The following is a 17,281-nucleotide window of genomic DNA, read 5'->3' as shown; positions in this document are numbered from 1 at the left end:
TGTCATGTAAACACACCGGCCCAAGCCTGTGGGTAATTTTACACCTTGGTCCAAGTTGGCAGAGAAGTAGCAATCCAAACATTTGTTTGCCCATCTCATAGGCCAGCCCGCCACATGGATTTCTTGTATATCCAGCACTGTGCAACCTAGGGAGATATTGGCACGGACTTGCGAAAACAAACTGACAGCTCTTACAAAAACATTTGGGGAAGATTGATGACCGATGCCATCTAGAGCTACAAAAAGACAGTGTAACCACAGTCATCCCCCAGCAGTAGCAAACAGTGGTGTTACAGCACAAAGTCATTCTGCAAAACTTGATAGTGAGACACAAAGAGGAAGAATAAGAGTGAGAGACAAAAACAAGTGCAGGTCAGTTTTTGTCACAAGTTGTCAAGTTGGCTTCTCATAAAGATGCACCAGTTTTATAGCGTCTAAATATTGAGGAAAGGTGCATCATAATAAAAGGATGCTGCAGAAAGAGGAGGCGTCAACTCAGCTCGTTCCCTTTAATCCTCAAGAGAGAATTCCTGCCATCCTGAATCACCACACAGCCATAAGCTGCTTCACTGTCTGTATTTATAAGCGAGTGGAACCTGCAATTTGTCATGTGAAGTCTTAATATTAAGTCATAACGGCAAAACAAATTAGGGACTGAGCTAATAGAGCCTTTTCGTATGAATTATGAGAACACATACCTTGGCATAATCAGCACCATGTTTCTCCTTGTAACCATTCCGACAGACAGTATAATTATAGAAGCGGGAATTTTTGATCAATCCAACCCATTCGCGCCACCCAGGTGGGATGTAGCTGCCATTGTACTCATTGAGGTACTTGCCGAAGAAAGCTGCAGAAGAAAAGATGAGAGAAAGAAGGGAGAGATGGGCCTCTTTTAATATGCAGTTTCTTTATATATGCAGTCTTTACAAGCACTGCTTCCTTAAGGCGATGCCTGTAAAAAAAAAAAAAAAAAAAACATAATTGTGTGACTGTGCGACTTTATCTGCGCTTATGTGATGTTTAACATTTTTGCTTGTCTCCTTTTCCCTGGATTCTCTGACAACATTCTCGGATAGGCTGGGCAGGAAGCCAGGCTGTCCCAGAGACGGCTAATTGCAGACTAACGCAACGACTCCAAAACCACAAGTCGAGCTGCAGCCCACAGGACCCCACTGAGCTGCCCAGTTCAACGCCTGCCCATCACTCAGGCAGACAGTGTCTGATGAGACACGACATCGACCTGGCACGCTCAACGTGTTTGCATTTCTCACAGCAGACAGCCAGGCAGGCAGGCAGGTTTGTGGAGTCTAGCTTACTGTATAAATTTGCATTGACTAACATATGAATGGCGTTGCCAGGAGGAGATTAGAGCTAGTAGTGACTGACACTCTGTTAATCAGAACCGAGAACCTCATACAGGTGAACCATCGTCACTATCAAAACTGCCATTTTCCATAAATAAATAATAAGAGAACACCACAGGCATGAAATAAAGAGTCCTCAATTATATTTGTGTGAGTGTGTATTCACAAACCTGTTCTATAGCCAGTTTCATTGAGGTAGACTGCAAAGGAGCGCGGCTCATGCTGAGCTTGCCAGGAAGGGGAGGAACAGTTCTCATTGTTGGTGTAGGTGTTGTGGTTGTGGACGTACTTGCCCGTCAGCATGGAAGAACGTGACGGGCAGCACATGGGTGTGGTGACAAAGGCATTGGTGAAAGAAGTGCCACCATCCTCCATGATCTTGCGGGTTTTATTCATTACCTGTAGAGAACCTGGAGGGCGAGGTAACGTGATCAGTGCTGTACAGTTACAGCGAAATCTTATTAAACACACGCAAATACTGTTTTTCACTCGTATTTACTTAATCTGTGATTCAGTGCTCTGAAAGGCAAATAATTACAATTCAGCACACGAGAGACCAGATGGCCATTCCGGTGTGGCTTATGGCCTCTACTTAATATTTAATGTGCCAAGAAAGACTACAGAAGTCCTGATGCAAATCACCACAAAGACAAAGAAACACATTAGAACAGAGAGGATTGAAGACTGGGAAAAACACTGAATTTTAGATAAACTGTGCACTTTTTCTTTTAAATAGGGAAAAAAATTGAAGCCAAATGAAAATTTCCAGGAAGACCAGGGGTTTCTGCCAGGCAGCCTTACCCAACTCAACATCCTGGTCGTCAGTCATGATGAGGATGATGTTGGGCCGGATGTTTCTGCGGTCTCTCTGAATGCGACCTCTGAGGCCCTGAGCCCTGGTGGTGGTGAAGGCCCAGCTGCCTGGAGCCCAATCCAGCGACAGGAGGGCCAACCAGGACAGCCAGTGAATCAGCATGGTGACTGAAACAACAGGCCAGAGGATGGGTAGATGGAGGAGATTAATGGAGAGAAGGGGAGGGAGAGAACCAGCCGGGCCGCTCACTCACACTTGTGCAGCTCTTGCAGCAGTGATGGACTGTGGGGAGACAAGAGGGGGAAATGTATGGAGACATTACAACAATAAGCATGGTGGGAGGTGAAACTTTAGGGTCAGTTTTGCAGTAGTGGAAGAGAAAACTGCATTGCACCTGCAGAAAGCCAGAATCCCTGTTGGAACATTTAAGCACATTTACTTCAGGTAACTTCTGTGCAGATGGTCACAAATCACACTCAAACAGAACAGTTTATCCATAAACAGGGAAGCCAAAACAGATTGGCTTTAGCCCTTAACGGTCCAGCAAGGAAAACTTATTCAGCAGTTCAAATATATGCTGTGTGCAGATGGAAACTCCATTAATACTGAACACAAAAATCCCTCACCCTCAACTCCCTGATCTGAAAGAAAAGAAAATACTCAACTCTGTCAAAGTTAAACAAAAACAAATAAACTGAAGATCTAGAAACACAGATCTCACCTCAGAGAATCCCGCGAGTCCCCTACTTTTACAGTTTTCTCTTTATCTCTCTCTCTATCGTTTCCTGGTTTTCCACTCTTCTACCGTGTCAGAGAACACACTCGTGCACGGAAAGTCTCCATCCCTACTGGACAGCTGCTGTTTAGCTAACTGTGATGAGATTAGGCCATTGGCTGCACACCCAGAACCACTTGCCTGCATGAGCCAATTGTGGCCCCCCTTTTACCTGCCACTCAAAAGTCACCCCCTGGTGAGTCAAGCATGACACAGGGCCAGTGGGGGGAGAAAAAAGGCACTGGAGGCGGGGAGAGGGTTCCACTACATTAACTGCAACGCCACTGTCGGGAATCACAGATGACCACTGAGTCATCACTTGGCAGCCTCTTGCTCACTATAACAGTCATCATAGCTGAATGCTCCGACTAAATTCCAGTGATCAGTAAAGTAAAATGTATACTAGTACAAACCTGAGCTCAGATTTTATTCCTGTACCAATGAAAAGCCAGTCTAAAGGAATTCAAAACATTATACCGGTAGTGTTGTGCTACAAATTAAAGTTAAAATGTAATAAGAATTCAAAGATGCCTTCAAATATATATAAAATATATGTGAAAGAATGGCTTCTGCCTGTGAGATGAACCGTGATGCAGTAATAATGAGAACCTCATCACCACCTGTGAAAAAGTGCCTTGCGGACAGCAGTCCCACTGAGTGGCACCACACTGCTCCCTATTCTGGGTTAATGGCCTGAAAACAAATGGCAGGTCTATGACACCTGAGCCCGGCCAAACCCCACTGGGTGGCTCCGCCCTTACCATCATTTCCACAAAAGGCCTGTCCGAATCAGCAGAGAGTAACAACCCTAATAAATGATTTGTATCTTGATGATTTTGATCTATCGCACAGTCCAGAATGAACTAACCTGCGTTGTTCGGATGGTAGTCGAGGACGGTAAAGATTCTGTTTGGTAATTTGCATCAGGAAATTAAAACACCTACTCTAGTCGTGTATCAGATAGATGCAAATCATCTCAAACACCCAACACCTCCCAATGTTGACCCTGCTCTACTACGCTGTTTATTTCAGCTGCTTCTCCAGTTTGATGTTAGATATGATAAGCAGAGCTTCAGACAGAGCTTTAAGAGTACTTTGGTGTACTGGGTTTCAGACAAGCTGTGTCTGGACTAGCCAGCCAGCCCAGTCATCGTGACAGCCCTGTGCAAACACTGGCGCCGTTTGGACAAACACCCCTCTGGTGCGAGGTGGCAGAGTGCACAGAACCTTGCAGTGAGCTACACACACAACACAAACTACTTTACAAACACATGGTGACACGCAGAAACTCATAGACGAGCCTTTATCCCACAAAAAACACACTCTTCTGCCGTGTGGATCCAAGTCCTCCTACACAAATTGGGAACGCTTCCCATATACAAGACACATAACCCATATCTAGACAAAGCTCAAGTCTCTGTTTCTATCAGAGCTGCGGAAGACCTGACATCAGCTGTAAGCCAGTCGGCCAGCGAGTGTAATGTTAGCACCCAGCGCAAATTCAATTTTACATGCCAACGATTCCAAGCAATGGCCTCTTCTTGCATCTTAGACAAAACAGACAAGAAGGTTCATTGTGGTGTCTGATGCAAACCTTGTGGTGCTGATCTACAGTGGAGTCAATAGCTATTCTGTCTGAAATGACTGAGACCGCAGGGCTAATAAAGCGCCACACAAAACCCCCCAATAGAATGAGGGCTGTTATTATGCAGGCCCCCTCCCCTTTTTCTGGACTACCGCTCGTAGTCCATTTCACCTGATCCACTTTGCTCACTAGGCCATCTGAGGTTCACTTAGGAGCAAAAGGACTTCTACAGGTCTTGAGTCATTCGATCATCCTTCTCAAAGTGACCCATCATCAAAGAAAACCCAAGTATATGCTGGCATCATATCCTCAGTGCCCTGACTTCCTCATGCTAATGTGACATATGGAGCGTAAAGCCTCTAGAGGAAATGAGCAGCTGAGTGACAGGACATGTCAGAGTGTCGAGATAAGCAACTGCTGTTTATAAAGCAAAGATGGCAGGCTATATTGTGACCTTTAGTTCATGCAGAAAGTTTCCAATTCACTGAGCAAGAGTGAGAAAGAGGCAAAAAAGTGATTTTACTTGAATTAAAAATGTAATTTGCCCAAGGATGCTTAGGAGATATTCCTTCCATGCACCACATCGTGGTGCTTTTATCAGAATAAAACAAGTAGCCCTGCAGCAATTTCTGCCTCAGACAGGTCCACTCTACATGAAGATTTAATTTGGCTTGTTTTAAATATAGAATACATCCTGTGAGCACTCTAGAGCAGCACGGTATGCTTTATAGTTTAATATGCTCTATTTAAAATGTATAATAAAAACATCTGCTCCAGATTTGAAAGTGTGTCTAAGCTTTACAGACAGGATAGTTTAAACACCTATTTAACTACCGCTAGATGTCAGAATGAACTCCATTAGTTGTGTGTGTACAAACACACGTGTGTGTGTATTTTGTTTTGTACAAAAGCTTTACAAAGTGTTACACAGAATTAATGGCTTCAGGCACATTCAGGGATCGGCATAAATTAGGCACTTTGTACACTTTAAATACACAAAACAATATGAATGACTTCTGATATGTGAAAGTTATTATTAGGCTTCCAAATCCATCTTCTGTTATCATCACTGATTCTTTTTTGCCTCCAGAGTTCAAATTCATGTTTCCAATTTCACGATCCCTCGCAGATCATTTTCATGTCATTTTCGCAAGCCTTTCATTTTGAATGACTCATTTATTTATGTCATGTAGCGTGATATCAGCAGAACAGGCAACTTCTATACATCTGTGGAGTGAACAAGAGGTCTTTATTACTGGACAGAGTCAGAGGACTAGGGAGCACATTGTTTCTCCTTCCTCATTGTTTTGAAGGATTAGCTCTAATGACCCTTTAAATGAGCCCTTACTGTACTCATCATGGTTAAGCTGGGGGGAGAAATATTGGGCATGGATGGGAGGAACGCAGCATGCCTAGGAGTTCAAAAGGACTGAAACAAAAAGGCCACTATGGAGTTTTCAGATGCACAGCTGCCAGATACATAAAAGATGTGCAATTTTCAGATTAATGGCAATCAACACTTTTAGCACACCTCAACACCGTACTAATCTTTGCTTTCATGAGGGTATTTTTTTCTCCTACTTGTAGAAAAACAGCTCTTTTACTTGCTTTCCTACAACACATGCAGCATTGCTCGGTAATTTGGTATGTCTATACAGACAGCTGTGCTTTGTGCATCGAGTAAAGCTGAACATAATAGAGTTGCTGCTTGTGTAGCCATGCAGGGCAGCAGTATTTGGCTGGTTGGCAGTTGTGCCCTCTTGTTAGGGCCTCAAACCACACACTGCTGCGTCCTGACCCTCCTCCGACCTGAGTGGTGTTATGGCTTTGATGGTGGCTTGTTTAACCTAACCTCAGCAACCTGAGGCTACCCACACACAGGGGTTAAGAGGTGAAAGTCTGAAGAGAGAGCGAGAGAAAAAAAAAAGAAAACAGAGGTATGAAGGCAACAAAAGTCTTGTCTGGTTGTGATTGGCCCACATTTTCATTTCATCAATGGTCTGCATCTGGCTTAAGTCGTGTTCGTTCAGGAGCGGCAGTCTATACATTTATCAGCTGTGACTGAAAAGTAGCAGATTACCCAAGAGCGCACATGAAAGACTTCTTATGTAAAAAGGCAGGATGACAGCCGAGAGTTCGCGTATCTCTAACAGCCACATGTTTGTCCACGAGCGCATGCATGCTCACAGAGGAGGATCTTGCCCAAGTTAACACAGAGAGTTTGGAGGTGAGGGGGTTCACATTCCCAAAACAAGATGCAAGTCAAACACAAACCAGATGCCATGCTCCTCTAAAGTAAATCAGTCATTCATAAAAAGGCCTTGCTATTAAGGACAATGGCCATTTCAAAGCACCTCAAATCCCCCCTTATTCCTGTTCAGTCTCTCTCTTGCTCCCTCGCTATTTGCCTAGTCCATCTCTATGGCAGCCAAGTCACAGAGGAACAATGGAGGGGAATTATAGTCCAACAGCATAGTTTGAATTCTGTAGGCTGCTCTGCGACTGTAGGCTGCATGACTTGCAATAACAGTAAAAATCATTTAATACATAGTCATTCCTCGACCATAGGAGAACTGCTGAAAGAAAGAAATAAACATCGCAGAGTCGGGATATAAAACATGCTAAACTACAGGCTGGTCTGATTAACAGATAAAGACACAATGTTTTGCACTCCTTCTTTCAGAGAGGAAAAAATGAATAAGACGAGGACTTAGATTAATATGGAGGTTTGTCCAAATATTTCTGTAATCTGAGGGAATTCAGCTGGTCTGCTGCCATGAGGGCTGACGAGGGACTTTTATACTGAGGAGAGCCTGTGTCAGGGCCTGCTGTGCCCGGCAGGCCAAGGGCAGCGCTTGTACCCATCAAGGCCCACCCGTCAGCCACACTGAGCCGACTGAAGGGGAGTTCTGTCCCAGTACATTTACTTGGCTGTGGGTAGGCACTGGGAAAAGACTCAAACCTTGGTGTTTTCAGACTCTTAACTCCATTGATTTGTTTGACCAAAATGCCCAAGTTGGTGTAAGATTTATGCAAAAATTCCAATGAGAAAACCCAAGTGCAAAGTAGTGAAGAGAGATCACTGTTCCAGCACGTTTATGGCTACAAAACCCTTTACTGTGACAGGCACAATCAGAATCTTTGTTTTGTTCAATATTAAAAACGATAAAACTTCAGATGTTTAAGCTTCCCGTTCACTGGAATGTGGTTTGTTTGGGGTACAATGCAGGCCACTTTAATGAAGAAGAATGGCCTCAATTCAGTGAAACATGAACCTGGAGTTAGTGCATTCACAGCTATTAGTTAAACCCCACATGTTTCTCTCGGACCTGGGGAGAGACCCTTTGTAGTGCCATGGCTGTCATTCCACTCCATCAATATTATGGATGCATCTTAATGTATAATTAAATGAATCCGGGTCCAAAATACTTCAAAGTGGGAATGACTTGTGGGCCCACAAGCAGCCTATTGGAAACATGAGTGGGTTTTGAGTACATTAGGAGGTAAATGAGTAAAAAACACAAAAGGTCACATTTTATTTGTGTTCCCAGTCTGACGGTGGTCTGTATTTAAACATTCATATCCTCGGCTATTTAGTTCTTTGAGTCTAAACCAAGAACTTTATGTAGGCATCCATGGCAATCACTCACACACGGCTATCATACTTTCAGTAACCGGACTGGAATTTAGAAAGTTCAAGAGGCCCGTTTCTGCCTCCATGATTTAAAATTAGTGGTAATATTTAAAATCAATATATTTTATATATAACGTTATGATGTGCTGGTGCTACACCTATTGGTAACCTCTGCTGTCAAAGTATATAAAACAACTGTAGGTGGAGGACGGCTGGGCAGTTTTTTCTTTCTAATCTGGTGTTTTCCTCCATGTCAGTTTAACACAGTAATTAAAACAAAGTAGTGCCACAAGTTAGCGCCTCCTTTCTCTACTGTGTTGAGCTAAGCTTAAAGAGTTCCACACATGGCACATTGCTCTGTCGAAAGAGTCTCATTAAGACTTTTGTTAATGTTCGTGTGGAAAGTCCTATTATTGTATCTGACAAATTTAGGTTAGCAAGTTAAACCAGAGACCACACCAAGTAAGCTAGCCAGGTGTTATATAATAGCATGTTATTGCCTTCGGCTTTCTTCCCCGAGGGCCTGAAGGTCGTCCTTCATCACGTCCTTATTTTAGTTTGTTTGTCTCACTGGTTTTTGGAAGCAGAGAAGAAAGTGAACAGAAGGGAAACCACTCCACTGATTTATAGTGTGATATGAAAACATGGAATCACAATCAGAGGATCAGCAACCACAGTTATATGAGCCTAAAGCAAGCATTTTCTTTTTTAAACTATTCTAAGCCATGAATGGAAACCATTAGCAACAGACGACCTCAGCTGAATGAAATAAAAACGCATTTTTTATTCCTCCAGCCACGTTCTTGTCAAAATCCACACTCCCATCAGAAACACTCTATCAGAGTACAAGTGCTCCAGAGAGTGAGAGGGAGCAGAATGAATTGCTCACTCACGGGTGGCTTTCTTGTCTCTTTGACGTGTCAAATATACCCCAGATAAATTATTTCTTTTACCACAAAAGAGAGCTATGGCAAATTGCTTCAATGGGTTTCCACTGAGGTAATTGTCAAGAATAAAGAGACTGACTTCTTTTCCATGAAATCAGCAACATGATGGCAGAGAGAGAGAAACACAGAGAGAGCCAATGCACCAAGCCTGATGGATGATTTTTGTTCCCTTATGTGAAAAGTGTGACTTTATTTTTTTCTCTTGCACTCTGTGAATACTGAAAAAGCAAAGGATTTCTAAGGTGGTGAATTTGTTTAATAGGAACAAATGAGCTACTCTGTCAATGTCCACTAGTTAGTAATTGACAATAAAAACAATTTAATGAAATCTTTGTTTAGAATATGCTAATTCATCAGAGTTTATTACATCTAGCTTCTAGACAGGTGACTGTAAATGAGTTTAATCTTAGAAAAACTGTTGTATTATAAATCCCCCTACTTCTGTGAAAGAGTGAAAAAGGTGGCAACAGTTGAGAAAGGAAACTTCTATTAAATGTAGTGCGGCTCCTGGCACATGAAACTAAACACCCCCAAAATGTGAAGCATGTGGAGGCATATTTTTTGGGAATCATAGACAAACATAGATCATGGGAACCAGCCTGTGTGACCGTGAATGTCATAAACAGACTTCTCGATGACTCAGACACACCAACATGATACCACTCATAAAAATGTATTGGACTCATTGCACCTGTGCCAGTTCAGCACTCCCCCCCTCTCACCCAATCATGCCTTTGGATATGTGTGTGTGTGAACGCCGGGTATTTGGATATCATGTACTCTGTGAGTGCGTGTCATTCACTCAAACAGAGAATGAATCACTCAGACTTGAACGCAGACAGACACGTAACCTGTAATTTGTACGCAGGGGAGATCTCCTTTCCATTGCCTCTGGCTTAGTGTGTGGCTTTCCAAAGCACGCAGCAACGTCATTTGTAATTGAATTAACTTTATGCTCTCTGGCAAAATTTCCATATTTAATTCCATTGTAAATAAAGAAATAATAAAACACGATTTCGATAAAAAGATAAATTAGCTCGCACAGCGTTGAACAGGAAGCTTACCCATCCGAATCCTTCCAGGCCTTTTACTTTTGAGCCAAAAGTAGAAGAATGCAGCCACTACATCATCCAAACATGTTCAAGAGACAGCAGACAGAATCAGCTGAAGTTGCCACGGGCAACTCGAGAAAACCAAGATGACAATAATGTGAGTCATGCCATCATAGAGCTTTTCATTATAAAGCAAGTTGCTGTTCAAACACTTTAAAGATGCAGCCATTCTGCATCCACACGGCCGAGTCGTGTTGATCAAATAAGGTCAAACAGGACTGGAGGCGACCAGCAGAACACGGCCAAGTCCTCGCATATAAGCGCTTGTGCGTGTACGTACACAGAGGCAGAGGAGGGGAGAGCGCTGGCAGAAGCTGAATGTGTTTGCTCGCTCCAGGGGAGAAGGAAAGAAAGGGAGCAGAAGAGCTGAAACAAACGCATGCTGGCTTCTATTAGTCGAGCTGTAGAGCGCAATGAAGGGGTGAGGAAACATATTCATTCCCTCTGCCTCCTCCCCACCCAACAACATCCCCCCCAACCCTCCCACCCCATTATATCCATTCTGGAAAGGCGGCGGATGAAAGGGGCAACCCCCCAGTGGCAGCACTTCTCCCTCCAAACTTTCGCCGACGCATTCTGACGGCTGCTTAATTGTACGTGATACAGGCAGGATCCTTTCTCTTTCAAATCTAAAACAGATTGCTTCTCCCTGGGGAGGAGGATTATTGGACAAGAGAAATGACAAAGCAGGGACTGTCCAGCCCTCTGGGAGGTGGAGGACAGAGGGGGTGAGCTCGTGCATAGTGTGCTTATGTGTGTAAATAGCTTTTCTGTGTTTGTCTTTTGTCCTGCAAGAAGATTATGTTTGTACCCATGTGTTTCAAAAGTGCACACATTATCCAACCTCCCTGCATCTTTTTCCACTTTAAAACTCTCTCTTTCGTCCCCTCTTTATCACACATTCACACCTCCCTTTCTCTGATCTTGGCCTCTCCTTTATCTTATCCCGCTTCCACTTCCCCCTCTGTGGCTCTCTTGACCTGGCTTTCTCTTTCTCACTCTAAAGTCCATGCTGCATCTACGTGCAGTGACATCTGAACAAACGCTGCTGTGAACATTACAGAAAAAGCATTAAAACCTTCTCTCTCTCAGTCTCCCTCTCTCACCAAGGATTTACCCATTAAAGTGCACTTTTAGCCACCATTAGCAAACCCGCATTTACCCCTGTTGTGTAAATTCTCAGGCCACAATTGCACGGGCTGTCTGGGGTCATTCCTGGCTTTTGTGTCGCTGAACCACCTACTGAACATTTTCTTCATAAAACACATCTTTCCTTTTTGACTAGTCATCAAGGCAGAGGCTCGAGACAAAGGGGATGAGAGCCATAGAAAACAGTAAAGTACTGAATGTGTGTCTGGATTGCTGCTCCTTTTACGGTGTCCTAAATACCACATCAAAGGTTGGAGGGATAAGGAATTCCCTCCAATAATGAGATGGATGTAATGTTTGCATGCCCTGACCTCTCTCATTCAAATAGCAAGCTGAACAAACATATGGGGTGCTATCATGAGCTCCCAAATACCGCCTAAAAGATTTCTTTTGAGATAGGTGCCTAAAATAAAAAAAATAAAAAAAAAAGACTTAATTTAACGTGCACTTTGCAAATGGATCAAAACTCCATAACAATGTTTGATCAGTAAGGTCAACAAAGGAACTGGGAAAGTGGCTGACTCATCTAAAGATAGCCTTTCTGGATCCCACATAAATAAAAGCATGCCAAATGCTCACTGTTCAAATGCTGGTCATTTGCAGTGATAGGACTGTGCAATCTACACAAGCGCTACTATGCAATCAGGCTAGTATGAGGAACACTATCATTAAGTTGAAGAGATAAACAAGTTCTGGAGGAGAGAGGGTGGTTTAGGAAATCTTTTCTTAACATGCTCACACACACACAAGAGAACACACACAAACTACAGTTATACAGCACTGCTCTCTGTACTTTCCAGGGAAAAAGGGGAAAAACTAAACTAGTGTCATTCCACTGGACTTCAAAGCAAAGATGTCTCAATCCAATTAAACTGATTAAGTGCTACTTGATTCAAAATAATTATTCAATACTAGAACCTGTGTCACCACAATCCCAACTAAACTCTTTTTTAAAATAAATGACAGAATTCAGACATCTGACTCCTGTCACATAGGATCAAGTTCACAAAGCAATGCAGCATGATGAATGAGTCGGAGACGACAACAAAAAGCAGAGGCAAGTCAAAGCTCATCTAACATGGTTCTGATTTGGAGGAAGAAGTAAGGATAGAAAAGCTAAAAATACTGAGCACTCACCTGAAAGCATCTCCCCACACGCACACACACAAATGGAGAAACTTGGATCAGTATGACATTACATGTGCCTCTTTTCTCCAAAGTGACTTCCCACAGGAGCGTTACCTAAAAGTTTAAAACTGTGTTTGCATCCCGTTTAAACAGAATCTTGTTCAGTCTATTAGACTAACACACATATATGCATATTTGAGCCATTTCCACTTCCTGCAGTAATCACTCTTCCATGAATGTGTTGGCCCTGTTCATGATGAGATGGCATGCGTGTCTGGGAAATCTCTGATCCACTGCTGGTATTTAAACAGACGCACGCATGTTTGGTAGCATTCGCTTACACCCAGTCTCTCGGCATGCTTATCAGAAGAACAAATTAGCTCACTGAATACTTTCACACGCATAGAGAGACACACGCACATACATCCGCAAGCAGATCTGAATGATGGCAAAGCGACTACTGGAACAACGTTTGTCTTGGCAAGCGCCTACCCCCCAGAATGTAATTATTTGCAGCAGCTGCTCATGCGCTTGTTTGTACCACAGTTAAGCTAGAAACTGTTTAAAGGATCTATCTTCTTTTCTGCGCTGGCAATAAGGCACGGCGTTTTAAAGCAGTCCAAAGCTGCTTTGCTGTGTTCCGAGTAAGTTAATCAGAATATTGAGTCTAAGCGTTGCTTGCGGATCAGTCTTGTCAGTAGCGAAAGTTTCAAGTTAAAGTTCCCCATCATTCTCCAGCCTCGCATTCAGTAATACACATGGACACTGCCAAAGTGTTGAAATTTAAGTCAGCCAGTCTACTCAAAGAACTAGATTTGAATGGGACCACAGTAAAATTTTGCCATCTAGGTCAAAAGGATAAATTCCCTGGTTTTTGCGGACTTGTAGGTGAGCACAGTGATCCAGTACACATTAAAGTCAAACCGTTCACTTGGATGGACTTCAACAATGTACCACACACACAGCAGACAGGGGCAAAATGTACTCCACATTTGGATTTTTTCTTTATTAAGAAGCTTACTCAGTTTCACTCAGTGTCCCTAATAAAATTTAAGACTGCAAAAGCAACGACAGTCGGTCATGTCTCCAGCTGATTGATTCTAACAATCAGCTCATACAAACAACTCTACAGGTCTTAAAGCAGTACTAATCACTACCTGTTGGTGGTTGTGTTAAATACTTCGAGCAACAAGCAGGAAGTGTAGCTACGGCTGGTTTACAAAGGTAAACACAAATTCACACAGCAGCAGCTTTCACCCATACAACCTTCTCTCCTCTCAGCCCAGCTGCTGTTCACACAACTTTTCACAGCTGCACAGTCTCCATTTGCAAATGCCTCATACACACACACACACACACACATAATGCCTGCAGCAAGGCATAAATACTATACATCATATTCCCACTTCACTGGCAAGTTTCGCTTCTCACTTGACTTGAGCTAAATAGCTAAAGTGAGGTGCACATTCCCAGCGTCTCTCCCTCTCTGCTGAGCTTTGACAGTTTGTCCGGAAAGAACTCTTCAGCAGCTCATCCATTTAGCGCATACTGACACGATCTGCCAGAGGTGCACTCTGAATGAGATTTATGAAAAAAACTTATCTGGCCTGAAGTGAAGGAACATTAAATGCCACGCTGATTTATGGAAATGTCGAAAAAAAAAGTGTCTTCATTTGCTATTACAGAAAAGGAAAACAATTTAAACTCAGTACTGGATTTCTGTATGATAAAAAAAAAAGACACAATTAAAATAAGAACATGATAAAATACAACCTGTAATCTTTTATAGATTGCACCATACTGACAGTTACATACTTTTAAGTGAGAGAGCAGTTTAAAATGTAATGGAGCTACCTTTCACGCTCATATAATCGGTTTCGGAAAATGAAAAATGAACTGATGAACGCTCACGTTTTGGGGGAAAAAATGACATTAATGGAATGTGCTGCCTTCTAATCCCTTGAGACGGAGGAATTTGCGACCGAGGGAATTCCTGTCATTCACATGGAAAACTATGAGATCCTGCACACACTGAGCTGCTGTACGGGCAGCACAGACAGGCTGCAGGAACAGCGCAGCTCACAAGTCCAGACTTACTGAGTTATACCTGACTCCTGAACTGTAATGTGAATCAGAAATTTACTGCTAAATGAACAACAACATGCACGCTCTGCAAAAGAACTGGAAACCTGACAAAAAAAGAAGTGAAAGAGTAAAAAAAAGTTGTACAGTACCTGGAAGGCAGGAGAGAAAAGTGCTGGCTGACTGAGAGGCAAGGATACGATTGCTCTCAGTTTTATCCCCACGCTTCTTGACCAGATCTGCCTTTGCTCATGGAGGGGTTTGTATCTTCGTGCTGGGACTTGGTTTCAAGAGTAGGGGGGACCACACAGCTCCTGGAAGACAACCTCTCTCCTCTAATCCTCTCCCCAATGTGATGACACTCTCTAACCTCGACCATCTGTTGAAACACGTCCCAAAGCAGTCAGCACCACGCTGTGTCAAGAACCCCACTCCCCTGCCCAATCACAGACCGGCTGCTGGGTGGCTCCTCGCTGCCAGGAGGCAGGGACAAGGACACAGCACAGCGCAGAGGGAGACACACACACACGCACAGTCGGTCACACCACTGCCTCCACCCCACACTCACACAGACACTCTACGAGATGAGAGCAAGAAAACCCCCCAGTCATCGTAACCTGAGAGGCAGAGTAGGATGGGGAGAGTGAGTGGAGGAGGAAGGGGAGGGGAGCAAGCAAGAGAGAGCAAGGGAGGGGAGAGAGGGTGAGAGAGAGGGGCACATGCTTAAGAGCTAAAGTAGGGAAGATAGAGAGATACAATTTGTATCTTTCACATTATGTTGCTGGCAATGTCGCTTAAATAACAATCCCTCCGCCCAATTCCTCTCCCTGGATCTATAGCGCATGTGGTCTAAAGAAATAATACTTTTCAAAAAATGCAATAAAATTCTATATTGGCTCCGAGGTGGGAATGCTGTTGGCACTAAACTGTTACATCTGCAAGCGTAGAAGCGCAGGCAGCAGCCCTCACACCTTAGTGTGTTAACTCCTTACGTCCCCCGGCCACATTCCAACCCTTCACCACCTATTGCCTTAAGTTAGGAAAGAGGGCAGAGGGGAATACACTAAAATGACAAAGCTAAGGGAAAGAGTAAGATAAGGAGAAAAGAGATAAGCGACGTCTAGATATTTTTGACTAGATGATGGCCAGCTGTTTAAGCAAACACCTTTGACGATCAGTCTTTCGATGGCAACACAATTACTACTCAGTTTCCTAAACAAATCAATCCAATTCTCAGTTTACTCAAAACACGAGGAGCGTTAGGTGAGAAAGGTTGTCACGTTCATCAGTTGGTTGAACTACTGTCCTACTCATTGATCCATTAAAAAGGGATTATGAGACCCTAATGATATTCAGGGATAAATTCAAAGGCAAGCACTAATGAGGTGATGCCCGTTTGATATGCAACAGCATCATCATGTGTTAATCAGAGTGGGGAAACGGCAAAGAAAGGCTTGTGAGTGATTCATTTACATTACATAAGCACGAGCAGCATACACACAATGCCCTCTGTTTGAAGTTGTCAGACAGGTATTAATCAAAAGTTTGAGTGCCACTTTCCAACTTCCCTTGATAATGAGTCATTTGGTGGGGGAGGGTGTGTGTGTGTGTGTGGGGGGGGTTAATACCTAAAAGAAAGTTTCACCTTATTGTGTAACAGTCCCAAATCTGTATCAGCTTTATATTTTAATGTTATTTTACTGCACAAACCCACACAGAGTGACTTTTTTCAGTGGATGCTACTAGTTATCTCCCCTGCAGGTTTGCATTAAGCTAAACAAGCCCTAGACATGTAATGCTCTTCCCGGCACCGACTGATGTTTGAAACACGGGCAGTGGTGAGACAGAGCAAGAGCCTGAGGGGGGAACGAGCTCAAATTAGATTAACTAAATTTACAAAGACTGTCCCCAGCCCCTGCTGCACGGTTACACACATCCCAACCCACACCTACAACCCCAAGCCCCCATTCTCACGGCCGAGAGGTTTCAAAAGGGCCTTCAGGCAGGACAGGGGCGACCAAATCCCTGTGCTCTTTACTGGATTAAAGATGGCTGCCCCACTAGGGGAGAGGGGCTGTTTTTATACAAGCTGAGCACATCTGTAAACATCTTAAAAGGTGTGTTTCTGTGAAGAAAACATCCAGAGTCTTATCCACGGCTATTCAAACTTTCAAAAAGGTAGAAAATGGTCAATGGTTTATGCAAACAAGCTAACCATTTTGCATGACCGCCATTAATCTCCATTTTCCATTTTCACTTCCGCTGATGGACACAAGGGCAACAAAAGCGAGGGCAGGGGGAGGTCTATAAAACGGCCTCATCTTATGAATGACTGAATGACCTGCAGGGGGGCAACATGGTCCTCTGGTAACCCCTATTCACTCTCCTTCTCCCTATCCTGACTGCACAAATAATTCACCAAGCACATCAGCGGGGACATCAGGCACATAAATTACCTTTAAGATGAGTTGTTTTCTCTTATTTTATACTTATCTTATTAGGTACCTCTTGTCTCTTGTGCAAGCTTTGCTCTCAAACTGAATCCAAGCCTCTTCTGACCTCAGGCTCACTTCCCCCCTTTTCCTCAGAGCTTTCCAGCCATCAGTTGGGTTTGCAGGTGCAGGCACAGCCCAGTGTGGGGGGGCTCCTCGGTTCACTAGCTCCATTTTCTATGGTTGAATGAGATAT

The 17,281-nt window shown here is 43.5% G+C and overlaps 1 protein-coding gene across 2 annotated transcripts in view; it reads right to left on the bottom strand.

The window, feature by feature from the left end:
• Nucleotides 1-15,063, bottom strand: part of sulf1 (sulfatase 1) — a 33,897-nt gene extending 18,834 nt beyond the window's left edge. For both annotated transcript variants that reach the window (XM_085287253.1, XM_085287254.1), the window contains exons 1-4: nt 14,746-15,063; nt 2,169-2,463; nt 1,538-1,777; nt 699-850 (exon numbers count right to left, since the gene is read on the bottom strand). In XM_085287253.1, the coding sequence (XP_085143379.1) occupies nt 699-850; nt 1,538-1,777; nt 2,169-2,343 (567 nt within the window). In that variant the 5' untranslated portion in view covers nt 2,344-2,463; nt 14,746-15,063. The remainder of the gene's footprint in view (nt 1-698; nt 851-1,537; nt 1,778-2,168; nt 2,464-14,745) is intronic.
• Nucleotides 15,064-17,281: the final 2,218 nt, after the last annotated feature.

This window comes from Mchenga conophoros, linkage group LG9 (assembly GCF_057382185.1).
Source record: "Mchenga conophoros isolate Kocher_MC1m ecotype Shallow Benthic linkage group LG9, M_conophoros_male_GT1.1, whole genome shotgun sequence".
In the NCBI taxonomy this organism is placed as follows: domain Eukaryota; kingdom Metazoa; phylum Chordata; class Actinopteri; order Cichliformes; family Cichlidae; genus Mchenga; species Mchenga conophoros.
This window is presented reverse-complemented; position numbering and strand designations above follow the sequence as displayed.